This window comes from Ziziphus jujuba, chromosome 7, assembly GCF_031755915.1.
Source record: "Ziziphus jujuba cultivar Dongzao chromosome 7, ASM3175591v1".
Lineage (NCBI taxonomy): Eukaryota > Viridiplantae > Streptophyta > Magnoliopsida > Rosales > Rhamnaceae > Ziziphus > Ziziphus jujuba.
Window position 1 is genome coordinate 1,578,322 of NC_083385.1, and position 26,094 is coordinate 1,604,415.

Sequence of the window (26,094 nt, forward strand, 5' to 3'; positions counted from 1 at the left end):
GGAAATATCAACACATTTATAGCTGTTTCTTAGTCAAAAAATTAAATTCCCGATGTAATGTATGTAGAACGTGACGTTTTCAAAAATAATTCAAAATTAAAAAACCACTCAATTGCAAGTGGCAAATAGAATGAAATTGGGTGAATGAATCCAACTCTTGATTAGGCAGAGGCATATAAAATACAATACATGTAGCAGTAAACGGATAATCACTCTCCTTTTATATTACAAAACACATCACGTTATAAAGCTAATGGGGAATTTGGCCACACCCACAGTGACCCCAACCCAACAAAGAACAAAGAACAAATAACAAACAAAGCGCACATATTTTCTATAGCTAGCCAGCTATTATATATGACACACACAGCTCACAAACTCTCAACCTTCAAAATCTGTTTTCACCCACTGCCCATACTTGCCCTTCATTTTCTCATCCAACTCCTTCGCCTTAATCTCTGCAATTTTCGCGGCATTCGCCATGGACTCTTCCTGAACCCTCGAAATCCTCCTGCTCCTCTTCTTCAACGTTGCCTCTCTCTCCACTTCCAAACCTTCATACTCTTTCACCCAACAGTGCTGTACGGCGCAGCTCAACACCAATACCACCACCTGCAGTAGAAACAGCGCCATCAAAATCCCACATTCCAACCTCACCAAGAGCTTCGCTTCTTTGGGGTTCCGGGTCGACTTGATCAACGATAAGGTCGAGCTCTCTTTGGTGAACAGGGCTAATATGCTGAGCAACTGTCCGATCAACGATGCGAGGAGGAGTGAAACATGGGTTATGAAGCAGATGTGGGTAAGCTGAGAGTAGAAACCAATAAAGGAGGAGAGAAGAGAGATGCAAGAGACCATGAGAAATGCCATGCCCATTGAAGTTGGAGGCATTCGGAGGAGAACAACAGGCGGTACCGAGGCTGAGGAGAGGATGAAGAGAGTGAAGTTCAAGCAGGAAAGGACTAGATTTGGAAAAGAACATGAGTTTCTAAGATTAGATTTGGAGGAAGCCATTTTTTGAGAGTGAGTCTTCGTCGTTTGGTTTGCTTCGATTTGCTTGCTATGCAGGCAAGGAAGGGGGAGAGATTTTGAATTTATTCAGCAAGGTGAGAAGATGGCCGTTGGGGGCTACAACGGCTACGTTGGACAGGGTCCACTTTATCATCGATTCCCATGATATTCCCTCCTCAAGGTTTTTGAATTTTTCAGGCTCTTAGCCTTTTACACGAAAATTATTAACATGCTGTTTGGCTGCACAGATTAAATTGTTGAGCAATATTATAATGTGTAATGATGCGAGCAAATTGTCTAATTTTTAAATTTCTAAGATGAGAAAAACGACTTTTAGCATCAGGTTTTTTTAAAAGGGCATATTATGTTAATGACTAGCGAGCACGGGCAATATTTGAATTGGCATTGCATATTCGAACGAGAATTTCATAGTAAAACACTAAAATAAAATCCAAGCTAATTTACCCAAAGACTAATTCTTTATTATCAATTACATAATATATGAGCAACGCAACCAAAAGGCACAAAATATACATTCAACCTCTTTGATGGGAGAGTACGGAGTAGTTCATTTTTTCATGCTCAAATGTACAGTTAACACGCAATGTTGCTCCGGCTTATAAATTAGATCATTCAAACTGGATAAATCACAAGGGGACAAGAAGAAAAAACAAATACAAAAGCTCAATCGAAATCCATGGCAACTATCTGTCACTCATAATTGGTGTACCAAATTGGAATATAAACCCTCATTAGAATGAAGCCAATTGCACGCGAGATCTTGTCACAATTTACAAGATTTGCACTCAGCAGCAAAAGGGAATTATAGGACACTAATTTACTGCTATTTTGCATTTCCAGCATCTTCATCAGTGGATGTTCGGTTCCATATTTGACCATGACACAACACAGAAACAGCTTAACTTGATGCTATCAAATATACCTCCATTTTGAGGAATGCAAAGCATTTCAATTAGTTACATGCTTGATAAGTCCCTGCAGAAAAAGACATCAAAAACTGTGAAGATTACTTCTAATAACATATTAAATTCTGTTTTAGTAGCTTTTCAAGTACTTCAACAATAAATAGTAGCAGAGGTATGATTAGAAATCAATAAAAGTTAATTATCAACATCAATACTCACAGAATCAGATGATATATGCTAGCCAGGTAAAGTCAGAACAAGAAAGACAGTAAGATATGCATATTATTAACATGTCAACAAAAGAAAATGGAGACGGAATGATTGTAAATATAGGCATACCTGGTCTTCTGAGCTCTATGTGTCTGGTTCACTATGGGTTAGAATGGCCTCAACTCTATCCAGTGATGCATGCAACTGTCCTGATCTCATGTTGAATAATGGTTCACCAGTGCCCAGGGCCCTAATCAATATGACAAAAAAAGGGAGAATGAAAAAACAGTGATACTAGAAGAACAAAACTTAATTGAACGTTACAACATTAGATAATGTAAAACTTCTAAGTTTGGGTTTTCTAGGCTTTTTTTTTTCCTTGTTAATCATTGCTTAATGCAAACATAAGATTAAGACACTTGCCCGGTGATTTCTGGAAGGACATAATCAGCCCTCCACCCAAAACGGAAATCCACACCTGGGAACAAGCCAACTGATGTCTTATTCCGGAATCGAGATATACCATCTCCACCAAAACATGTACTAAGCTTCCATTTCCAACCAGTTGCATGCATCTGAAAATTATGGCCTATCCCAACCTGTAATTTTTCAACAAATTTGATTGTAACTGCTACTGATTTTATACATATGTAAGTCCACTGTGATTGCATATTCATGTAGTTTATGACGGTTATCAAGTCATAGTAAAAATATAGGTATGCTAAGTCACGTTTGCATGAGATATCAAGAAAGATCTCAAAATCTTTTAATGAAAGGGGATAGTCTATAAAAGGATTATGTCAGAGGCATCATACCTGGAGATTTAAAAATTTGGTTACAGGAATCTTTTTTGAAAGCACGCGAACATCCTGTTGGAAAGGCTCATAGATGAACTTCCACCTTTTATCATGGGCCAAGGGCTTCAATACAATTTTTGCTTGATACTCATTGAATGGAGCATTGTAGAACTGAACCAAAATAACGTGTATAAAAAAAAAAAAAAGCAATGGTATATTTTAATATCTTTTATTCTTCCGTAATAGAAATTTAAGCTAGTGTCAATCATTTTGCAGTTTCACACGCATAAAAATCCAGTACCAGGGGGAAAAAACCACCAACTATATAATGTGTGCCCTATATTATTATAAGCAATTATCAAAATAATTCGACGTCTCTTTGAATATCAACCGATATACTAGCAGTATGCTTGTGTCTAAGATGAAAATCCCACAGCCATCAACAAGAACAAAAGTCATAATAGAACCATTTGGAAGTGAGGCTCTTCGGTATTTATGCTCATACTCAAACTTGTAAGAATTTAGGATATATCAGAGACACCACAAACTACACACTGTTTCTCTACACCATAACTACCAGACACCAAATAAATGTAAGTTCTTCTTCCATTTAACTGGGCCTTTTTTTGCAAAAACCTGATCTCATATATACTATCTTCCTTCTTAATTATGACTGCTTTCAACAAATTGGTGACAGGGGAAAACACTACCAGAATCTATTAGCATTTTAAATCAAGCACGTTTTTCACTGATGTGCCCTTGGGACATCGAAACTTGTATTGGAAAAACTTTGGCCTAAAGCTAGGACGGAAAAAAAAAAAACCTATAGTTCATACATACCTCATAGTGTCCCCTACATATTTGGATATCAAAGCGAACATTTGGACATTAATTTGTGAAAAAAAAAAAAAAAAAACAGTTGAATTGGGAACAAAGTATACCAGTTCAAAAAATTTTAAAAATTAAAATTAAAAAATACCTCAAAATTGACACCAATCCGTAGACCCTGTATTTCTTTCCGAAACTTGAGAAACAACTCCGACGGCATCAAATTAATAGTGTAAAGTTCATCCCAAGAAGTGGGTTCTTCACCATTAGTACCCGAGTCCATCGTTTATATACTACAACTGCAAAAATTAAAAGAAAAAAAATAAATTTGTCAAACCCATCAGAATTCAGCCATTATTTATCAAGTCAACCGAAAACCCCGAAATGATATGAAAGGTTAAGCGCCTCGAATGCATAACAGGCGATTTAAAAAACCAAAAAAATAAAAAAATAAATCAAATGCTAGTACGTTAAGGGATGGTGAATTCCAACTTACCTCTTACGTTACCGTTAATTGTATTTGGAGCCGTATATACACACTCTACACCCGAGGCTTTTGGAAAGGCAACGCCCTGCTACTGCCGCCCTCCGAAGAGAGAGAACGAACAACTTCGGAGTGGATTCGATTGGAACGCAATGAATTTACCGTCATACCCTAACAATTTTTCAAAAATAACGCTGATATCCTCATTTTTTATTTTCTCGTCATTTTGTATTAGGGGTTGAGTATGTGTGGGCCCTGGATGATCGTTGTCAGGGATGGTGGAGCCCACTCCCCCATGTTCCTTTGGACTTTGTTTAGAACTGAAATATGACTTGTGCGAAAATTCCTCTGCTTTTGACCCAAATAGAATATTAAAAAGAAAATTTAAATTTACAAAAAAAAAAAAAAAAAACAAATAGTTCCAAATGAAAAATAAATACATGTAACTGCCATTCATTTTCTGGCTCTAACAAATTGGGCATGACCAAGATGAGTAGGACAATGGGTCCTATATATTTGCCAAATCGAACCAGCAAGATGTCACATTTTCTTTTTCTGTTTACCACTTGGTGTCTATGCGTCAACAAAAAGCCAATTAGAAGTCCAGATGGCGTCCATAATAACATTACTTAAATGATAATCTGATTTATAGGATGTAATGGACCCAAAAATACCCCCCCCCCAAAAAAAAAAAAAAAAAAGGAGTCCGTTTGATCCATTTTCATTGTTGTCTCTTTCAATTTAATGTGAGTTAGTTTAAAGCATTTAACAATGTATTAATTGAGTGAAAATGGCTCGGTTTTAATTTAAATTTTGATCGGTGTTGAATTTTCCATTACTGCTTCATATAATAAAAACGGAGCTAATTAATTTTGCTTAATTCACTGATGATAAAAATAAAAAATAAAAAATAAAAATCATGTTTTATAATTAAAACAAGATTATGATTGGGATCCAAATCGAGGAAAACTAGTCTAATAATTAATCGCAGCAGGGTGGTGGCGGCGTCGGAGAAATAAGCGCGGTTTTGGGGCGTTTGGGCACGAATTTTCTAACCCAAACGTGCTTTCCATTGATGGTGAATTTGGCTTTACTCAAACCATCAAGAACCATTTCAATGGTGGACGCCGAGTGGAAAACTATACGAGCAAACAGCGACTGCTCGTTTGGCTGCACTTCTTGCATTTGCAAAGACTCAATGCAATCCCCATAGCCTCTGGTAAAGAACTCTCTCACTTCCCATTCATATACCGGATATCCTTTAGAAAAGGTGACAAACATGGTCCTCTCCTCCGCCGGTACCACATGATCACCACCACCACCACCAATGCCAACAACTGGTCCCACACGCCCGAATCCCGATGCAGCCTGAACCACCTGCAAGCTGGATGGGTGCAATTGATGAAACGAATTAGCACTAACGCACGACAAAATATTATCCATGTGAGGGGATTGGGTTTGGGATGTGCTTGCTTTATTTCTTTCATTAATGGATTGCTGCATGATATCCTTTAAAGCTCTAATGCAAACTTCTTTCAAAATTCTTTTGATTTCTTGATTTGCATGTAGACGGTTTTGATGGAAAAATTGGAGGGATACTTCTTTCTCCATCAAGCATTGTATGAGAGGGATATCAATGGTGGTGGTGTTGTTGATGAATATGTTATCAGTATGGGTTGTGGTGGTGGTGTTATTATTAATGCAGTTGAGGCAAGAGACGGCTTCGTCGGCGAGTTCGTTGATCAAGATGTATGGCAGAGATATCATCTTCTTGATGACATTGGGAAATCCAGTCCTCTCCAACCACATCAAGAGGGCGATAATCTGCATAGACTCCGCTGGGTCCCTCCACAGTTTGATTACCAAGAGGCTGTAAAGCTCGCGGTCTATGGCATGGAAAAGCTTGAATTCTTCTTGTGAAACCGAAGCTGGCGATTGATTGGGATCCATCACCCTGTCCCTGTCCTTGTCCCTCTGCAGCGTATGCGTGTATAATAAGCTTCTGCTGCCTCCACCAAACTGCATCAAAACCCTGCCAAATTCATACAATTAAACAAAAATGAACCATCCATATGATGGGATTATGTGTGCAGTGTTTGTACACACACACACACACACACACACTCACCGATTCCAAGATGTATGATCCATGTTAACATTTCTGCCTAGATTTTGCGGGAAATTGATCGAATACAGTGATTCTCAACGAGGGCATCGACCTGGAAATTAAAGGGGTTATTAATTCAAAGAAACGTCAGAAAGAAAACCTGAAAGTGAGTGTGTGTTTCTGAGGAAGGCTTCTGTGCCTGAGCAACTAACTGTTTTTTTGGAGATGGAGAGCAGCACCAAAACAACAAGGGAGGAGAGTTTAGTATTAGAAACTTAGTTTGGAAGGCAACGTCAGAGGAGCAGAATGCAAGCTTATAATGAGTTAGTGCCATAATGTTGCTCTTATCAATGTGTTATCTGTTTTACAAGGACTTTGTTGGCTTTCATATCACTTTGAGAAATTATATCATTTATGGCAACACATAATTAATGTGTTTAAAATCTTACTCTAGCAACTATGGTTGGTGTCATTAAAGCTTTTCCCTTTTCTGGGAATCTATTTTTTTTGTCAAATGTGAAAACTCGACCCCAATGGAGTGGTTTTAACAATTTTTCTTTTTAACGTTTTGGAATTTTTTTTATTTTTTTTATTTTTTGACAAAGCTTATCCACTAGTGGCTTCAATATTCTTAGTTAGCTAGATTTTTTTATTTTTTATTTTTCTCACCAAAGCTTTAATTTTTTTTTTAAATTATATATTTTCTCTTTGTAATTTTCATTATACCAATTAATTGAAACTAAAATGCTTATTGTTCTTTTCTCTGATATGTATGATTACAAGAAAAAAACAACAAAGAAAGAAAAATTAAACTAAGCTAAAAGCACAAAGATATATTCTCTCATTAGAGCATCAAAGTATATGATCTAACCACTTAATATTTTCTAGAATCTATATGCGGATAATTTACAAATAAAAAATAAAATATTCCAAAAGGTTTTTCACTTCATATTTCATGTGATTGTATATTTGTTAAGGAATGAACAAAAAAAATATAAAAATGCGAATCTTACCACAAATTCTGCGTTAATGAAAAAAAAAAAAACACTACCAAACAAACAAAAAAAAATACTATTAAACGTGCATGATATCGTATCACTTTTTCATTTTGAACTTTTTTGCGGCGCATGAAAAACAAAAATATGATATATAATAAATACTAAATGTGTGTATATAGTTATTGTTGATTATTTATGTTGTATTTTTCATATGATATATAATATATTAAATGTGTGTGTGTAGTTATTTTTGATTATTTATGGTGTATTTGTTCATTAATCTTCATATAAACAGCTTATTCTCCAAATTAATACACTCTGCTATTGAATCAAGAGTCAATTATACATGCAACTTTCAAAGTCATGAAGTCATTATTGATTGACTAAATTGGTCAAAGTGAATTTAGGGAAAGACATAATTTTTTAGACACTTTAACGTTCTTGGACCCTTTGGAAGTAGCTAGATTTCAAGTTCGTTGCTCGCCATCCATCAATATCACATGGAAAATATTACTTGGTCCCATTATCAATGTAAAAACCGAAGGCAGCACAGAGAACCACTGTGAAACTTTGTTTCATAGGATTAAATAAGTCAGTTTTTTTAATTAAATTCTTGTAGCCTCTACTTGTATCTCAGAAAGAAAGCTGCTTTTAAACTGGGAAAAATTGACAAAGCACTCTTCATCTGCTAGGGGATTAATGGAAAGCACGTGAAAGAACAAACAAATCCAGAATGGGAGGAAGAAATTCGGTAAATCTTAAGAGTTCTTGTACAATGTCGAAGTATAGTTGTTAAGACTCAAGATCTAAAGCCAACAACTGGAAACGCTAAGAAGTCTATAACTGCTACTAGACTCTCAAAACGCGGACGAACAGTATACTAAAGCTTACAATGAAGTAAAACGGAATAACCCTGGATTGAACCAGGAATTGACCCCTGAAGAACTTCAACATCGAAAACATTCTTTTTTTTTTTTTGACAAGTGTAAGAGAAATTGAAACACAGGCTAAAATGTCTCAATGTGATTTGTTGTCCTCGTCTCCACTATAAATGGCCAGTCCAGTTATGTTAGGCGTAGATGCAGCAACACACTGTAGATCAGACAGAGAAAAGGATCGCCAAGGAGATTGTCGTTGAGGAGGTGATGACGATCCGTTGCCAGGTGACCTTTTAATGTGCGGATGCAAGGGTGGAAGGCAGGAAGATGGTGATGTCGAAAACAAGTTGGAGTCATCATGATTATTATTGCAGCCAGAGCTGCTCAGAGTATCACCAAGAAGATTAGAGTTTCTATTGGAGTTGGCCAGTTTCTTCAATATCCCACCACCATTATTTTTCAAAGGACAATTACGACTCTTCTCCAATGGATTCGTACGAGCTAACAGATTCTTCCGCTTCTTGTTGTAGGGATTTTCTGGCTTTGCAAGGTCTTTAATAGAAGAGACAGATGAGGCGTCTGCTAGACTTGTGAATGACTTTGATTTGCCACCATAAAACTTGGATATGCCTCTCCTGAAATGAGAAAGAACTGATCATTTCATGAATTTTTAATAAACTAAAAATATGTTAGTGATAGCATATTAATCTCTTATCCAATCGCACTTGTAAATGAGTAGCATGCTTAACTGGCTGCATATTCTAACTCTAGAATTCTCTTCATCCACAAGAGAGCGAGTAGTCCTCTTCTCTTGAAGTAAGCTTTCCAGTGATGCTGTGAAGCAGACTTAAGAAAATAACTATCTCTTTTTACTTTTATTTTATTCGAATATCTCCTCCGTTTCTAATGAGTACAATATGCTCCCAAGTTTCTTGCCTCAATTACTCACGACTACAGTAGAACTGCAATTCAAGCCATTCAAGTTGATCGTCCAATAAAAAATGATCCAAAATATTATTCAGGGCAAGCTATTGATTCCAGTAAAAAGCTGAAGAACCGATTGAGATTTTCAATTTTTAAGGTAAAGAATACCACTTAATCAATGTAGGACTCTTTTTTTCTATTTTGGTCGAATAATGAATGTAGGACTCTGACAGCTGCTGTATTTGTCTATTTCAAGAAAATCCTAAACATGCCACAAAACTTTTCAAGGATACCAAAGAATTATGAAAATAATATCCTGGTTGTATTTTGACCATTTCTACCTTCCTCTTATTGTTTGCTGAGAAGAGTATAATACAGAGTAAAACGAGGTAGCAAATTAAACTGAAAGCTCTCCATCATTGTTCGATTTGCTTCTTTCAATTTTCAGGAGAAAAAAAAAAAAAAAAGAGGAAAAAAAAAAAGTAACAGTAGACACTAGGAGGAAACATGAATTGCTTCTAGTTCCTCTAGTTTCATAAAAGCAAACTACAAAGTCAAATTTATCAGAGGCTACCCTTCTACTTAAATACAGTACAACTACATCAAATAATTTTATTGGCTTTATGTGAATTACTAAAACTTAAAAAAAAAAAAAAAAATCTCAAAATCAAATCTTTATCCAAGGAAACCACGTACTTCCTCAGAAGGGATCAAAAAGTTAAAAGCTGACTTAGCAAAACCCAACTCGATGATCCTGTTCATAACATAGCAAGACCTAAAGAGAAAAGAAAAGGCAAAAAAAAAAAAAAAAAAAAAAAGTAAAAGGTACCCATTATCATACTTGAGGGGCAAAACTTCCTCCAGAGCATCCATGGTGCCCAAGGGTCCTTTATACGAGCTCTGCACCTCATCATTAGCGGATTCTTCCCCGTCCGACGACCCACCTGACAAGTCGCTGTTCCTCCCAATCGACGATGAGCTGCAAGAGTCGGAGTCATGCTCCAAACGCCGATGATCTCCTTCGGCAGGAGCGTTGGGTTCTTGCGAGTCATAGATCGAATTAAAAGGCATGCGGTGGCCCAACCTGGATCGTCGGATCGCATCGCCACCATTGCTCTCCAGAGCAATAGACATGTTTTATAAAAATTAAAAAATAGTTAAATAGCAGAGTAATAAAGAAAAAGAGCTTGCGATTGAAATGAGAAAAACAAAGAGAGAGAATAAGAAAGAAATTGGAGGAGGCTGATATTAGTAGTAGCTGGTGAAGAGCACATGGGGAGGTGGTGATATTTTCCCCATCGATGTTATTCTTTCTCAGAAACAGAGAAATAGCTTTTTTTATTGATATTGAATTGAATAAAATAATTAAAAGGATAAGTAAAAAAAAAAAAAAAAAAAACACAATAAAAAAGAGAATAAATGAGGAAGAGGTAGCCTTATCCTGATTGAACAACCAGACTATGCTCCATCGGAACAAGTAAACAAAATTATCTGTTCTCCTTTTTTTTTTTTTTTTTAATTTCTTTTTTTCATTAATATGTAAAAATAAAGCTGAATGATAATAAATAGTGGGAGGCTATGTTTGGGTGTTGCAAACCACGGTTTCTTTTATGCCTTACGACGTTTCGAGTCTGTACAAGGATTTGGTTGACTCTTGACTTTGGTAAAGCCGTGGCATGGATGGCTTTGATCGTAAATTTGTTTCGTATATTTTAATATTAAAAAGGATTAGAGGGTCCCACACCACACTTCTGCTTTTGACTTATGACCCCCTGCAAGTGCAACTCTACAACTCAGCATTACAGACGACATTTCTTTTTATAACATGTTTTATTCAGCCGTGATTTTCGCTGGATTTTTCTTAGCCCACAGATTAAAATCCTTTTTTATTATAAAAAATTCTAATATCTTTTTTTTTTTTTTAATAATTCTAATATCTATTTGACAAATATCTTTATCTAAACAATATTTTTGTGTAATTACTCTTTCTATAATCATGGTTTGAATATAAATAAATATTATTGATCCCTATTTGAATAGAGAAAAAAAAAATCTTGGAAACTGGTAAAAGTGATGATCTAGACTTGGATTTATTATAAATTTTCAAAAGAGTGTTATATAATCGAGATAAGAGAATTTTGTGTACTAAAATTTGGTGGATGACTAAAAGATAAATCTTTATTTTTAATATTATATATATATATATATGTATATATTTGTTTTATGAGAAAAATAAATAATGAATTAGAGGAGGAGACAGAGTGTGAGAGCAAAGCTAGCATGTGGGAAATGGCAGGGTGCATTGCGTTTCTTGAAGAAGGGACGTTTTTTGAGTTTTGAGGACGTAAGAGATGATTACACATGTCCTGATCAGGGTGGTGTGTCAATCAGCTGGATAAACACGTGGCAACATAAAAATGGAACTTTTCCGTTACCAACTCCCAAAGAGGATAAGGGAGGAGGAAGGTTTATAATGAGAAAGTGTCCCAAAAGATACGATTCCGATATGGTTTTTTTTTTATTTTTTTATTTTTTTATTTTTTTTTTGGGGCTGAAAACGATTCCGATATGGTTGCCCACCACTATTGCTTCGTTCACCTCCTTTGGATCTCCTGCCTGAGGCCACGTTCAAATTACTTCTTCATCTTTTTCTCTTATTTTTTTTTTTTTTTTAAAGAATAAAATTGCATATGTGCATACTTCTTCGGTTCAACATATCAACAGCCCAATCAGTCGTTGTCACATTGTTTCTCTTCAACCACGTACTAAGCAATGCATATCTTCACACGGAATAATAACTCTCTCTCTCTCTCTCTCTCTTTCTTAATTTTCTTTTGAAAAATGGTGAAACATTTTACCTGAGATTTCAGTATACCATCATGAAATCTTGGATCCACTAAAAATAAATAAATGAAATTTGGATCCACCAATTAAAGTTGTGCGCTATGAAGAGAATATGGTACATGTCTATTTTCCTTTTTTATTTTTGTGTTTTTTTTTTTTTTTTTTTTTGGTTGGTTCAAAATGCAAACTAACAACCATATAATCTCTCTAATTGAGATAGTTCCAAAAAGATGTTTATGAGTTACAAACAGAATGAATTTTAAAACCAAACCTCCAAGTCAGCAACAATAATTAATCCATAAAGCAGTAACCTACAAATTTTTAACAACAACACAATTAGCCCTTTTCCAATATTCTAGAATTATAGCTAAAAAATAACTATGTTTTATACTGAATTTAATCCTGTCCCCATTAGGATTTTCCAAAATCCAAAGTAGCCCACCTGTGCAATTTTGGCTTCCTAGGTAGAACACAACCTTGAAAACCATCACTTCATTCGTATCAGCGTCATAACTTTTAAATGTCGCATCTACAACTCTTTCTCTACTTACAAGTTACAATCCTATATCTACTTCGAAAATCATGTGGCAGCAAACAATTATTACATCATTCCATCAATGTGTATTTTAGATTTTTTTGAACCATCATTTTTCGGCCACTTATTTCGAGTATGGAGGGAAATAAAGAGCGTCCATGCTAAAACAGGATTGTAGATTACAAAATCTGCATTTCATCCACTTGAGATAGGCCTCCTTCAACCCCTACTAACATTGGTCAACTGCTTATCATAATGCACCCTCGAATGAACACCCTAAAACCATATAGTTAATGTTCCCACTTTCATTCTCTCTCTCTCTCTCTTTATGAACATATAATATATATATATATATATATATATATCCTAGAGAACCTGATTGAATCCAGAATCTAGGGTCAACAATGGTTATTAATACTTCCATTTTTCAATACAAATTAACTGACTTTATTTGGTGCAAAAAGAGTATCTTTTCCATAAATATATTTTTTAAGAGACAGAAAAAGGATGTAATTTTTATCCAACATTAGGAGTGTTTTCTATTAGAGAAAATCTGAAGTATTACAAAATTCATCGCATATGAACGAGGAGATAAAAGAGAAGAGGACTTCTATCACATAATATTACGGAATTGCGAATAATTTTAATGACCCATTCAATATACAAAAGAGACCAAGCCTAGTTCCGGAGCCCAATACTACTGGACCCAAGGAGGCCCAATCCAGTTCAACCACAATCCGCAGAAAAGAATGGCCTTTATTCCAGCGTCCACTCAGTCACGGTAGTCACTGGTGACACTACAAAACAAACTTGAAGCTTCAGGAAACAGCAAAGGGACCGGGAAACCTCGGACAGTGGTCGAGCGCCGCAATGTCCGCTACCAGCACCACCAGAATCGAAACCTACGAGGAGTTCTTCAAAGTTCATGGTCTGCTCCTTACAGCTTCGGGATTGCCGCAGACGCTGCACCGTCAACTGTTCCAGAAGCTCTCGTCGGAGACCTTCGATGGCGGTTCCTACTTCCAAATCGAGCCGACCGAGGACGGCCGCCAGAGGAGGCTAGTTCTGACCTCGGAGTTCATGTCTAAGGACTCCAATGTTTTCCTTATCGACCACGCCTGGACTTTCCGTCTCTCCGACGCTTTCAAACAGGTTTTTTTTTTTCCCTTTCTTTTTTTCTCTTCCTTATGGCTTTCCTGAGAAAGTGCAGAAGAAAAATGAGAACTTTTTTTATGGTGTTGTTTCTGTTTTGCAGTTGCAGGAAGTTCCGGGTTTGGCGGAGAGAATGGCTTCGATAATGTGCGTGGTCGACGATTTGAATTCCGATTCCGAAGAGAAAAATGAAGCTTTGGATTATAATAATGCAAAACGGAGCGTTTTTGAGGTAGTAGAAAGCGAACTTTGTGCTGCAAAAGAGAAAGGGGATGGCAATGTGAAGTGGTTGGAGCTTGATGAGCTCGGCATCGACGATGATACGCTGCTGTCGCTCGATTTAGGCAGTAAATTTCCAGTGAGTGCTTGTGAAAACGAAACTGGTTGATTAATCATTATAGTAATAGAAAATGCATAAGTTTCTGAATCTGTGTATGCATCGATCAGGGTCTACTTGCTCTGAGCCTGTGTGAGAACAAGCTCGAGAACATAGACGTAGTGGTTCAGGAAGTTACCAAATTCAAAGAACTGAGAGCTCTCTGGCTGAACAATAATCCAGTTGTTCGAAATTGGTGTGGGTTTTTGATTCGCTGATTGATTGTCTTATAGTACGTTACTTTTATTAGTATTTTTTTGTTTTCATTTTATTTACAAATATTGTTGCAGCGGTGGTCAATTGGCAGATAGAGTTATGGAGGAATTACCGAATTTGGAAATATACAACTCAGTCTTCACCACTAAGTTTGGAGAATGGGCATTGGGATTTTGTGGAGAGGTATATGATAAAGAAAATCCAGGCAGCAGCAGCAACTTTCATGAGGCTGAGTCTTCATTACGCAGGATCACCTCTCTTGACCTTTCCAATAGAAGTATTCACAATTTAATCAATAAGGTTCTTAACATTTTCTCATCAATGTCATCTTCTTTACGTTTCTTTCCTTTTCTTTTTATTTATTTAAAAAAAAAAAAACATGTCTTGTCTTTTGTTTAGCTTTTTCTACATTTCAAATGCACGTGCTTGGGTAAGCCAATGGAGTTCTGTGCTAATTTTGGTATCTCATACCTTTTTTCTTTCCTTCTCTTTTTTCCAGGAATTTTCACCTATTCAGTTGCCGTCCCTAACACACTTGAATCTGCGAGGGAACCCTTTGGAGCAGAACTCATTTGTTGACTTGCTGAATGTCCTTGGAGAATTTCCCTGCTTAAAATCTCTGGAGGTTATTCTGTTTGAAATATTTATATAATTTGTTTTTGGGACTAAGCTTGTAGTTTATAATAATAACTAACTCCCATCTTTATTAAGCCAAAAAGACTCTTTTTTCGAAGGGAGCATTTTGGCATGGAAGATTCTAGGTCCTTAGAAATTGAAACATGTTTTGTAGGTAGATATTCCTGGCCCTCTTGGAGAAAGTGCTGTTGAAATTCTTCAATCTCTTCCTAATGTTTCAGTTCTGAATGGTATTAGTGCATCGAAAATATTAGAAGCTGAAAAGCATGTGATTGATTCAAAGCTTGAGCCACGCCTACCTGAATGGACAGCAGATGATCCTCTTGTTGACCGTGTTCTAAATGCAATGTGGCTATATTTAATGACATATAGACTAGCGGATGAGGAAAAGATTGATGAGACCTCTGTATGGTATGCGTTAGAGCATTTTTGTCCTGCTAATTATTGATTTTCTATAAGCAATATAAGCTACTTAGCTTTGAAGTAACATTTCTGAACTTTTTGCATGCAAACAATTTCAAAAATATGATTTGGGAGATACCATTCAGCCTTTTAAGATTTTATCACATGAATGAAAGAATATGAAATATTAGCTTGATCATGAAATTAGAAGTCATATATATGCCCCCCAAAAAAAAAAAAAAAAAAAAAGCAAAAATGTTGTTACTATTTGGATTTTGTTGTAGGTATGTAATGGATGAACTAGGTTCGGCTTTGCGGCATAGTGATGAGCCAAATTTCAGAGTGGCTCCTTTCCTCTTCATGCCAGAGGGGACACTGACATCGGCTGTGAGGTGAGGTTATCTTCTTATTTTTTCTTTTGCCATCCTCTTGAAAGACATCCACTTTGACTAAAATTGGTAATCTCACATCTTTGCCTTTGTTGTGAAAGAATCCAAAAGAGCAACTTTATTAACATGAATTTCTTTATTAACATGAATGATTTCTTGTCATTTTCAGTTTTTCTATTTTGTGGCCAATCCAGAATGTTGAAAAGGGTGATGAGTGCACTCGCGATTTTCTGTTTGGTATTGGGGAGGACAAGCAACGTTCTGCAAGGCTTACAGCTTGGTTCCATACACCACAGAATTATTTTATTCAAGTACTTCTTTTGTTACCAAATTTATGTGCAGTTCAGATTCATCACCTATAGAAGATGCTGGGCACTGTGTTAAATTCATTAATTTCTACAGATGTATGAGAGGCACAAGCAAATGTTACAGACAAAAAGTTTAACTCCACCTATAAAGTCATCTCCGTCTGGAACTTGGCAACAGAATGTTGGATGTACTTATCGTGTTTACACTGACATACCTCATGTAGAAGAATTTTTGACACGCCCTGAGTTTATAATCAGTATGTAATGTGGGTCATGCATAACTCAGTTAGGCTTGACTCTGATCAACTTGTTTCTTTCTTTCCAATTTCAGAAAGAAAAAAAAAAGGAAGTTCTTGACGGTTCTTTTTAATGTCCCAATTTGATATTCTTTCCTGCTCTGATTGATCTCCTATTTTGATGTTGTTTCTTTTTGGATGCTTACAGCAACTGATCCAAAGGATGCAGATATTATATGGACAAGTGTACAGGTGGATGAGGATATGAAGAAGGCTACTGGAATAAAGGACAATCAATATGTAAACCAATTTCCTTTTGAGGCTTGTCTTGTGATGAAACATCATCTAGCAGAGACAGTTCAGAAGGTTATTAAAAAAAAAAAAAAAAAAAAAAAAACTTACTACTTATTCTCAACTTATTCAAAAATTGTCTTTAGGACTTATTCCTTTGATGAAATCCTGTTGCTAGGCAATCTAACATTACACTCTCCAAATATGTTAGATTAAATGGTTCCAAGCAAGCTTGATTGAAGTTTCAGTTAAACTTGTATTCCTTCATCAAGAATTAGCAAAGTTTGGAACCATGAGTAAACTTCAAGACATCTTTTCTCCTACAGGATCCTAACTAACATTTGAATATTCTCCTTAAGCAGGCACATGGTTCTCCTGAATGGCTGCAGCCTACTTATAATCTCGAAACACATCTATCACAACTTATTGGTGACTATTATGTACGTAAAAGAGATGGCTGTGACAATCTATGGATATTAAAACCCTGGAATATGGCACGAACTATAGATACAACTGTTACTGATAATTTATCTGCTATTATCCGGCTAATGGAGACTGGTCCAAAGATATGTCAGAAGTATATTGAGCATCCTGCCTTGTTTGATGGGAAGAAGTTTGATCTCCGTTACATAGTATTAGTTTGCAGTATGAACCCTCTGGAGATATTCCTTTCTGATGTTTTCTGGGTATGTGCATTTTTTCTAATTCGAATCTGTTGGCTTTACCAAACTTATTTGGAGCTTCATCTACTTCTTTTATCTTTTTCTTCTCTCTCTCTCTCTCTTTTTAAAAAAAGATGTATCTGTAAGATGCCATTGTTTCAGGTAGTTATTTGGATATTCTTTCCAGGTTAGATTGGCAAACAACTCTTATTCTTTGGACAAGCATAGTTTTTTTGAGTACGAGACCCACTTCACTGTTATGGTATGGTATACCTCCTATGTTTCATGATCAAGATTAAGACTTTCTAGTGGCTATGATGTTATTGGTACCCAATATAAGGTTTACCTGAAAGAACTAATCCGTACTTAAAACTTTCGTACATAACCTATATTTCAGAACTATAGAGGAAGGTTGAATCACAAGAACACGCCAGATTTCGTGAGGGAATTTGAACAGGAGCATCAAGGTATCAGAACCTTCTAATATGTGTTCTTCTAGCTTTCCCCTTAATGCTTTATGTAGATTTCTTTAGCACGTTATTAGCATGCTTGAGTATGTTCTAGTGTTGACCCTCGAGTGTGATTTGCAGTTAAATGGTCAGATATCCATTCAAGAGTAAAATGTATGATCAGGTCAGTGTTCGAAGCGGCTGTCATAGTACATCCTGAGATGCATAGTCCAACATCAAGGGCCATTTATGGCGTGGATGTTATGCTTGATAGTTCTTTCCAGCCAAAGCTATTGGAGGTTTGTTTACCATGTCTAATTATAACTTATTTATGAATCAGAAGACTGAAAAGTTCAACCTTTTATCTTATAAGAACTTAAATGAACTTTTATTGTTAAAACTTAAAATCATGTTTTTTCTAGGTGACCTATTGTCCCGACTGTACAAGAGCATGCAAGTATGATTCAGAGTCTATATTTGGAGAAAGACGAGTAATAAAAGGTCGCGATTTCTTCAATCATGTCTTTGGTTGTCTTTTCTTGAATGAGACCGCATATGTTACTCCTATTTAGCTGAGCTGTAATGGATAATTTTTTGGTAATACTAGAGCCGCCATCTGCAATTTTGAGTCGTTTTCTATGTGGTCATCTTATTTTATGAGGAGTTTTGGGAGACAGATGATTCATATAATTGGGGTACTTTTTATTAGTGAAATATTTTTGGGTTTTTTTTTTTCCCCCGACTGAGTAATGCTAGTAACTTTTACTTCGATTATTAAAATGTTTACTAATTGCAAACTCCTCTACCCTTTTAGCTTTCGTATGATTGAGTGAAGATTTCTGAAAATACACTAATGGTTGCTTAAGAAGGAACATCGCTTTAACGGAGGAATATAATCTAGCCCCTTCCTATTTTTTCAACATATAATTAGAAATCAAATCAGCATAATTTTGAGGAAAAAGGAACTAACTTTACCATTTAGAATATTTGATTAAAATTGATATGTACATTCAACTTAGTGGCCTGTGGTCGACGGGAAATAACATGGCACAAAAAGTTAAGGTTTAGGCTCCTCGTTGCTCAGAGGGCTCAGCTGATGCATTTGATGGGGTTCTGAGTGTCGTAATCTTCTTCTGTAATTCAATATTGGATATCCGCTCTGCCTCCAATGCTCGCTCCAGCTTCACACATCGAATAATACAAGGTTGTATGAGCAAAATGTTCCGCAAGAAGATATTAAGCCAAGGGAGGAAAATACATTTACGATATAATGATCTTTCAAATCATCAAAATAATATCAAAGGATAATACCTTTGCTGCTCGGGTGCTCCATTCTCCTAGAATAGCTCTTAGTCTCTCGTTCTCTTCTACATACTGTTCCAGTAACTAAGTTAGAGAGAGAGAGGAGCTTGCAAGTACAACAAACCATTTTGACATATTTAAGACTCGAAGGCAAAATGTAGAGACCTGGTTGTTGGTGGTCCGTACATGCTGGATCTCGGAGTCCCTTTCAGCTATCAAAGACCGAGCAAGTGTCAGCTCAGAATGAAGTTGATTCATCTGCAGAGTAAAAGGTATCTCTTTTTTACCATTTTAAGACATGATAACATCAAGCGGAATGGTGGCTAGATAATGTTGAAGTATCCGAGGGCAAGAACAAGAAAATTTCAGGTCACAAAAAGATAAGGTCATTGCATGAAGCAAACTATGTTTTCTAGCTCATAACATCCAGTACCAAGTAGTACCTCAGCAGAAAGTGTCCGTAATTCCTGATCTCGAGCAGCCAACAAATGAGCAAGATCAACCTGTACAGCAGAAAAAAATAAAATAGTAAACAAATCTGACTCCAATTTTAGGCTTTGCCCAAATTGGAGAATAACATGGTCATCCGAACAAACTATATCATTGAAACAAGATATTAACTTCCAGAATTACTGGATTAAATCCCAACAATTGATATAAAAAAATAGTTATATCAAAAAAGTATATTAACAAATAGTTAAGCCTGTATAATTAGTACCTGAGGTGTGCTTCCATCATTAGAACGTTCATATTTACTTAAGCTCTCTTGCATTCTAAGAATCTGCAAGGGACCAATATTTAGACTGATGTTACAATTTCAGTGAGCAAACTAACAAGTATTAATGAAAAAACTGTCAAACTGCAGGCCATAAAACGTAATTACCAAAATACAACTATTGCTATTATGATTTAAATCACAATATACCTCTTCACTCAAAAAATGGAGGTTTTCACGCTGATATTGCAACAAAGCCATCTGCTGATCCGAGAGGCGACCAGCATCATGATACCTGTTCGTCACATGTTATATTATACTTAAACGAAAATAAAAATATGCCTATTGTGTGTGTATCATTAGATTGCAGGTGCTTCAGTTAGATTCTCCACCAATATCAATGAGGAGATGCATTCTTCTTTATGAATTTATAAGTTCAACCTCTCACAAATTCCTATAAAGGTTGAAAACAAGATTACATGTTACAACGGCCAAACAATTACCTCAAACCTTCTAAAGAACTCGCTGGTTGAAGTGGGGAATACAATGACTTCAAGACATCAGGCTGAGAATTTAATGAGTTGTATTGGTGCACATAACCTGGAACCATTGATATATGTGGGGAAAATGTAATGAAATAACAGCAAAGCGACATAAAGAATGGCACTTGAACTCCCACAAAGCTCCTAAATATGCACATAAACTCACCAATATAGAGACTCATAAATGATCCAGCACATATTGCTTCAACTACCATGATAATCCTGCAAATTTTACATGTACACTGTAATTGCAATTGTGGAGCTCATAGACAAAATTAAACTGCAATATAATCTTGAAGCTCATCATTTTGAACAGGTTTCATGACATCAAGAAAAATATTTTGACAAAGTAATACTTTGATTCGGTTGTCAAAGTGTGGAGGCCTCACCTTAATATTGCAGTGATAGAAAGAAAACTGACATGGGGTTTCCAAACCATGACAAGTAGCATTGCAGCAGTTCCTAGCATTGGACCAAAATAGGAAAATCACCTTCGTAATAATAGTTTTTAGGACATAATAACCATATAGAAATATTAAATCATCCCATTTCAAGCCGCCAGAATAACCCATTTAAGTTATAGGAAAAATAAAAAAGGAAATATTTAAACTGGTAAATACCATATGCAATAGTGGAGAAAGGAAGGCGAACAATATGCTTCAACTTCTGGCTAAAACTATAATAACCCTGTAAAATATTCATGGGACATATATCATAGAAGAAACTTCCTGAGAGTAACTCAAAGAGGATTCCAAGAAATCATAGGATGTCAGTGTTTGTATGTGTGTGACAGAGAGAATTCTTCCCAATATGAAAGAAAGGGAAAGAAAAATTCTGGAAATGATAAACTAGACTATGCAATTAATAATTACCTGTAAACGTATCTTCTGAACCTGGGATACTAGATACTGTTGAAAAATACCTGAAACAGCAAATGTCCAACTTAATATATTGACTCCCTAAGCTAGTTGTAGCAGCATTCTACTGTCAACCATGATAAGGTTCAGATACACTGAAGACCAAACGGTAAACTGATATATAGTTCGCCAACCATAATTATGTCCTGTTTATACAGTCTCTACGAGGCTGGACAAGAGAAAACTATCACAAATTAAATAATAGCTACACTAGAACCGAAAGCGCAATGCTTCAAACACAGCTTCTTTCTTTTTTATGAGCATTTGGTGTCCATTATTATTTTTTTTTTTTTAAGCAAATCACTAGATAGATGTAATACAATTCAAATACAAAAGCATAGATTGACTACTTCAAGGATGCACTTAGCAGCATTATATACAATCATACTTCGATATATAGCTTTATTTTCCAAAAAACTATTTAGATATACAGTTTTGATTCAATACCTGTAACAACTAAAAGGATGACATTGCAACTGCAAAGCAATTGTGGAATAAATCTCTGTATAGGATGAAATATCCATGAAGCTCCAATCCCCAAAGAAGCATAACCTGCCTATAGTGGAAGACAATCAAAATTTCCCCAATTCATGATGTTGGAAAAATGAAAGACCAAACCAACTAAAATTTTGGCTGTCAGATGCAGAAGGTATTATGGAAAGCTGAATCATATATGCAGAAAACCAAAATTCACAATAGACAGACTTCCACTTGCCAATAATATCAAGTAAACAACACTCCCAAAGAGGCTTCTAGACTTCCGGTGACCGAATAAAGGAGCCTCATGAAGTATATCCAGAAACCTAAAGCATCACAAATTCTCAACCATCAAAATTCACAAATCAGTTAGAATACAGAAAGAAATATATATATATATATATATACATATATAGTTCCATTTCAGCTTAGCCGCCTTCACCAAATGTCAGCAACAATGTTAAATTTCATTCTACTTCGGAACAAGAAGCACTATTATGCACTATATCAAACCAATCACTGCAAATTCAAAACAGAAAGCATGTTTGGCAGCAGAGAAAATTTAGGAAATGCCTTCGTTAGACGATATGATTTATGGAGACTTACATGGCGTTGTCTTCTGCGGATGTCGAAGCCAGCGGAGCGTTTCTCTCCGTCGCCATTTTCCGGAGGTTTAGATTTTCTTTTCGAGAAGGACTGCTTTTAGAAGAGAAAAAGATTTATGCTTCCAACTTTTTTTTTTTTTTTTTTTTTTTTTTTTTTCTAATTGTTTGTTTCGTCTTCCAAGCTTTTCATCAACGGCGCTTCTTTCGCCATACCACCTGACGGACCCAAGCTTTGCTTTCCAAACTGGCTTACTTGTCTCTCAGCTCGGCTTGAAGTGGTTGGGCCTGACCTACAAGAGTTAGCCCAAACACAATAAAAGAGCTTATTGGGCTCACTTTTAAGATGGGCTAAACCCATTAGGTTTAATGCCTGGCTCAACATACACCAACTGGCCCAGTTACTGTAGGCTTTTGGACTTGATCAAAAATGGGCTAAGCATGTTGGGCTTATTGATTGTTGTGTCTGATACGGAGCCCAAGTTTTGAAATGGCGCTAATCCGTCATGACAAGGGACGGTGAGAAAAGCTGCAAGCCGCGGAAATAAACCCTAATGGAGTAGACCTTCCCAGCTCTCCTTTCTCTTCTGGAAAAAAGCTTTCTTTTGGGGATCATCATAAAATTAATATCTGCAGTTCTAAATGCGTCAACTTTCTGCTCCATTTGATCGGTGGGTTTCCTTAAATTTCTTCATCCATGAGCGGCACTGATGGTTTTCACTGTTAAATGGAGTGAAGAGCCTAAAAGGGCTTGGTTTGCTATGCTACCTTTACTTGGTTCCTTGTCATCTCCATGAAGATTAAAGAGTCCAAGTCAAATTCTTGTTCGGTATCTGGCCGGCCGATTAGGAAATCTGGTCATTCCCAAAGAAGAATTGTGATCGAGAATATATATGAGAGTAGAACCGAGCCTAATGATGGCGTGGCGGTGCAGATGACCCTCTTGTTCTTCACAGCCCGGCCTTTGTGGGTTCGAGCCTCCAAGATTGCCATTGCCAATTTTCATGGTCTTGCCCATGGAGGATCTCGCCCTCGTCGAGCCTTCCACGACAGAGAGGTAATTTCAAATTCTGAGACTTGGTTTTTGAAAGTCGTTTATACTCTCTTTATTCGGTCGCACTCGTTGGATACTTGCTTGGGTTATCTTCATAAGAATTTGACCCCCTCAATTGCTTTCGAAGTCATTAAACGGTTAAACAATCCGAGTTTGGGTTTGAAGTTCTTTGAGTTCACTAGGATGAATTTAAGCATCAATCATAAGTTTAGGACTTACAATTTTCTAATGAGGTCACTATGTCAAATGGGTCTTCATGATTCAGCTAAATTGGTATTTGATTGCATGAGGAGTGATGGGCATTCGCCCGATGACTCGATAATTGAATTTTTGGTGGTATCCTATGCACAAATTGATAAGTTGGATATAGCCGTGAAAATGCTCGAAGAGGTTCATTGTGATGCGGTTAAAGTGGCTGTGGTTGTTTATAATAGCTTGTTGAGCGTGTTGGTCAGACGGAATCAAGTTGATGAGGCTGTTAGCTTATTCAGGAAATTTGTAGCATCGCATTTTCGTCCCGATAATTGGACCTGCAATACCCTAGTTAAAGGATTGTGTGGAGTAGGAGAAGTTGATAAGGCTTTTGAGTTTTTTAATGATATGGGGAGTTTTGGATGTTCTCCTGATGTTGTTACATATAATACACTAATAAATGGGTTGTGTAGGACTAATGAGGTAGATAAAGGATGCAGGTTACTTAAGGAAGTTCAGTTGAGAAGGGAACTTTCTCCCAATGTTATTACTTTTACATCCGTCATATCTGGTTATTGCAAGTTGGGTAGGATGGATGAGGCTTCTATTCTATTTGATGAGATGTGTAGCTCTGGGGTGAAACCAAATGATGTTACTTTCAATGCTCTTATTGACGGATTTGGTAAGGCTGGTGAATTGGCCTCTGCACTTGCCATGTATGAAAAGATGCTCAGTCATGGTTATCAACCAGATGTTGTTACATTCACTTCCCTAATCAATGGCTATTGTCGAGCTGGGCAGCTGAGCCATGGTTTAAATCTTTGGCATGAAATGAATGCCAAAAAAATTTTCCCAAATGGGTATACTTTTAATGTTCTTATTCATGCCCTGTGCAAGGATAATAGACTGGATGAGGCTCGTGATTTTCTGAGGCAATTAAAATGGAGCAACATTGTTCCAAAACCTTTTATGTACAACCCTGTGATTGATGGATTTTGCAAGGCTGGTAATGTTGATGAGGCAAACATAATTGTCGCAGAGATGGAAGAGAAGGGATGCAGGCCTGATAAATGTACATTTACCATTCTCATACTTGGGAATTGTATGAAAGGTAGAATGTTTGAGGCAATTGATCTTTTTAAAAAGATGTTGGCAGTTGGTTGTGCCCCAGATTATATAACTGTGAGCTGTTTGATATCTTGTCTCTTGAAAGCTGGAATGCCTAATGAAGCCTATCACATTAAGAAAACTGCAAGTGAGGACCTGAACTTGGGTTCTTCATCTCTTCGAACTGTTCATTCAAGAGCTAATGCAGAGATACCAGTGGCTGTTTAATTTATGAAAAGTTAGGATGAAAGTTGATCTGTAACGTTGGTTCATCAATTGGACAAGGTCCTTCCAAATTATACGTCTATTAGGTGAAACATGTCCAACTTGTGGCCCAATCGAGTCGAAAACCGGTAAGCACTTGCTTTGCATAGAACAAATAATTTCGCATAAATTAGTGTATCACTATTAAAGGGAACTTACCAGAACAACTTTATATATGAATATGATATTTTTGAATCACATAACAGTACTACAATATATCTTCGATTCATATAACATTCAAATTGTAGCACCCAAGACTTATGGATAGTGTATATCCTTAGGAATAATTAGTTATTTATTTATTTTTTATTTTTTTATGTTCAGGCCTGGTATGGAAGCGCACAGGTTTGAAAACAAATGTGGTTTGGTAGAGAAATTTCATGGGTGAATTGGATATACCTGGCTGGCCCCTGGAAGAGAAGGGAGAAAAGTTCAGTATTAAAGATAAATTATATATCAACATATGTTAAATTACTTGCTGAAATTTGTAGATGATATGCGGCTCAACCTCCTTTTGACTGATCGATGTTCAATTCTATTTTTTACCATCCGTGAGAGTTGTAAATTTGCGTTCTTTATATCGACCTCGGGTTGGATCCCAAATCATGTACAATGATGAGGTTCCGATGGAACAAAGAGAAATTTCTAGTTTTATTTCACCATTGGGAAGGATTTGTGATAAACTATACATTTGTTCTGTCAACATTTTAGCCGACAAGGTTCCTTTCGGCTCTCACCTTATATAGGGTATTTGATCGGCTCTCACCTTATAGGGTAGGGTATTTGATAAAAGGAAAAATATTGAAGAAAACTGATTTTTAGAAATTAATTTTTTGAAATTCAGTTTTTTAAGGATAAGTTTTTTTAGAATTATTTTTACAATATTTGATTTGATTAATTATAGAGAAAAATAGTATTTATAAATAATTAAATAAATTTATATATTAAAATTAAAAGATAAAATTGTATTTAAAAAAATATGTAATATCAATTTTTTAGAAAATTTTAGAATGATATTTTTTTAATAGGAATTATTTTTACTGTTAGTTTTTCACATTACGAAATTTATTTTTAATTGGAATCTATAATTTTTTTTTTTAAAAAATTATTCAAATAGAAAAAAAAATTATTTTCATTGGTAGGAATCATGAAAGGATAGCATATTTGTTGTAATTGACAACATAAATTACATTTTGACATTTCAAGAGCTGCAATATGTTTACTGTTGGATTAATCATTGCGTAAAGTTTATATATAAATATG

The 26,094-nt window shown here is 36.0% G+C and overlaps 7 protein-coding genes across 10 annotated transcripts; 2 read left to right on the forward strand and 5 right to left on the reverse strand.

Moving 5' to 3' along the window:
- Nucleotides 1–136: 136 nt before the first annotated feature.
- Nucleotides 137–1,314, reverse strand: LOC107407437 (uncharacterized). The gene has a single exon (XM_016014720.4). The coding sequence runs from the start codon at nucleotides 1,012–1,014 to the stop codon at nucleotides 382–384; it is 633 nt and encodes a 210-aa protein (XP_015870206.3). The 5' UTR covers nucleotides 1,015–1,314; the 3' UTR covers nucleotides 137–381.
- Nucleotides 1,315–1,471: 157 nt separating this feature from the next.
- Nucleotides 1,472–4,444, reverse strand: LOC107423889 (uncharacterized). Its single transcript, XM_016033540.4, has 6 exons — nucleotides 4,269–4,444; nucleotides 3,924–4,071; nucleotides 2,963–3,115; nucleotides 2,571–2,746; nucleotides 2,277–2,397; nucleotides 1,472–2,007 (listed from the first exon to the last, which is right to left on the reverse strand). Exons 2-5 carry the CDS (start codon nucleotides 4,053–4,055, stop codon nucleotides 2,292–2,294), a joined length of 567 nt encoding a protein of 188 aa, XP_015889026.1. The 5' UTR covers nucleotides 4,056–4,071; nucleotides 4,269–4,444; the 3' UTR covers nucleotides 1,472–2,007; nucleotides 2,277–2,291.
- A 793-nt stretch (nucleotides 4,445–5,237) lies between these two features.
- Nucleotides 5,238–6,407, reverse strand: LOC107423877 (uncharacterized). The gene is made up of 2 exons (XM_016033523.3): nucleotides 6,385–6,407; nucleotides 5,238–6,288 (listed from the first exon to the last, which is right to left on the reverse strand). The coding sequence occupies exons 1-2, from the start codon at nucleotides 6,405–6,407 to the stop codon at nucleotides 5,238–5,240; spliced, it is 1,074 nt and encodes a 357-aa protein (XP_015889009.3).
- A 1,688-nt stretch (nucleotides 6,408–8,095) lies between these two features.
- On the reverse strand, nucleotides 8,096–10,711 carry LOC107407182 (protein OXIDATIVE STRESS 3 LIKE 1). Of its 4 annotated transcripts, none has more exons than XM_060819113.1 (3): nucleotides 10,005–10,139; nucleotides 8,989–9,073; nucleotides 8,096–8,874 (listed from the first exon to the last, which is right to left on the reverse strand). In XM_060819113.1, the coding sequence occupies exons 1-3, from the start codon at nucleotides 10,075–10,077 to the stop codon at nucleotides 8,379–8,381; spliced, it is 654 nt and encodes a 217-aa protein (XP_060675096.1). In that variant the 5' UTR covers nucleotides 10,078–10,139; the 3' UTR covers nucleotides 8,096–8,378. The 4 variants fall into 4 exon arrangements, with proteins under 4 accessions (XP_060675096.1, XP_060675095.1, XP_015869908.3 ...); XM_060819112.1 differs by having other exon boundaries at nucleotides 8,965–9,073; XM_016014422.4 differs by lacking the exon at nucleotides 8,989–9,073 and having other exon boundaries at nucleotides 9,993–10,711.
- Nucleotides 10,712–13,302: 2,591 nt separating this feature from the next.
- LOC107423918 (uncharacterized) lies at nucleotides 13,303–18,395 on the forward strand. Its single transcript, XM_016033571.4, has 15 exons — nucleotides 13,303–13,694; nucleotides 13,798–14,052; nucleotides 14,142–14,266; nucleotides 14,361–14,586; nucleotides 14,786–14,911; nucleotides 15,077–15,333; nucleotides 15,609–15,716; nucleotides 15,883–16,024; nucleotides 16,116–16,278; nucleotides 16,466–16,623; nucleotides 16,911–17,234; nucleotides 17,398–17,472; nucleotides 17,608–17,677; nucleotides 17,801–17,958; nucleotides 18,082–18,395. Exons 1-15 carry the CDS (start codon nucleotides 13,413–13,415, stop codon nucleotides 18,229–18,231), a joined length of 2,619 nt encoding a protein of 872 aa, XP_015889057.3. The 5' UTR covers nucleotides 13,303–13,412; the 3' UTR covers nucleotides 18,232–18,395.
- A 212-nt stretch (nucleotides 18,396–18,607) lies between these two features.
- LOC107423919 (protein FIP1) lies at nucleotides 18,608–22,399 on the reverse strand. Its single transcript, XM_060818802.1, has 14 exons — nucleotides 22,219–22,399; nucleotides 21,847–21,938; nucleotides 21,583–21,687; nucleotides 21,091–21,140; nucleotides 20,839–20,905; nucleotides 20,608–20,680; nucleotides 20,385–20,440; nucleotides 20,180–20,276; nucleotides 19,887–19,971; nucleotides 19,680–19,742; nucleotides 19,405–19,464; nucleotides 19,127–19,219; nucleotides 18,971–19,033; nucleotides 18,608–18,840 (listed from the first exon to the last, which is right to left on the reverse strand). The coding sequence occupies exons 1-14, from the start codon at nucleotides 22,272–22,274 to the stop codon at nucleotides 18,724–18,726; spliced, it is 1,077 nt and encodes a 358-aa protein (XP_060674785.1). The 5' UTR covers nucleotides 22,275–22,399; the 3' UTR covers nucleotides 18,608–18,723.
- Nucleotides 22,400–22,731: 332 nt separating this feature from the next.
- Nucleotides 22,732–25,587, forward strand: LOC107423883 (pentatricopeptide repeat-containing protein At2g06000). Its single transcript, XM_016033531.4, has 2 exons — nucleotides 22,732–24,920; nucleotides 25,156–25,587. Exon 1 carries the CDS (start codon nucleotides 23,008–23,010, stop codon nucleotides 24,793–24,795), a length of 1,788 nt encoding a protein of 595 aa, XP_015889017.3. The 5' UTR covers nucleotides 22,732–23,007; the 3' UTR covers nucleotides 24,796–24,920; nucleotides 25,156–25,587.
- Nucleotides 25,588–26,094: the final 507 nt, after the last annotated feature.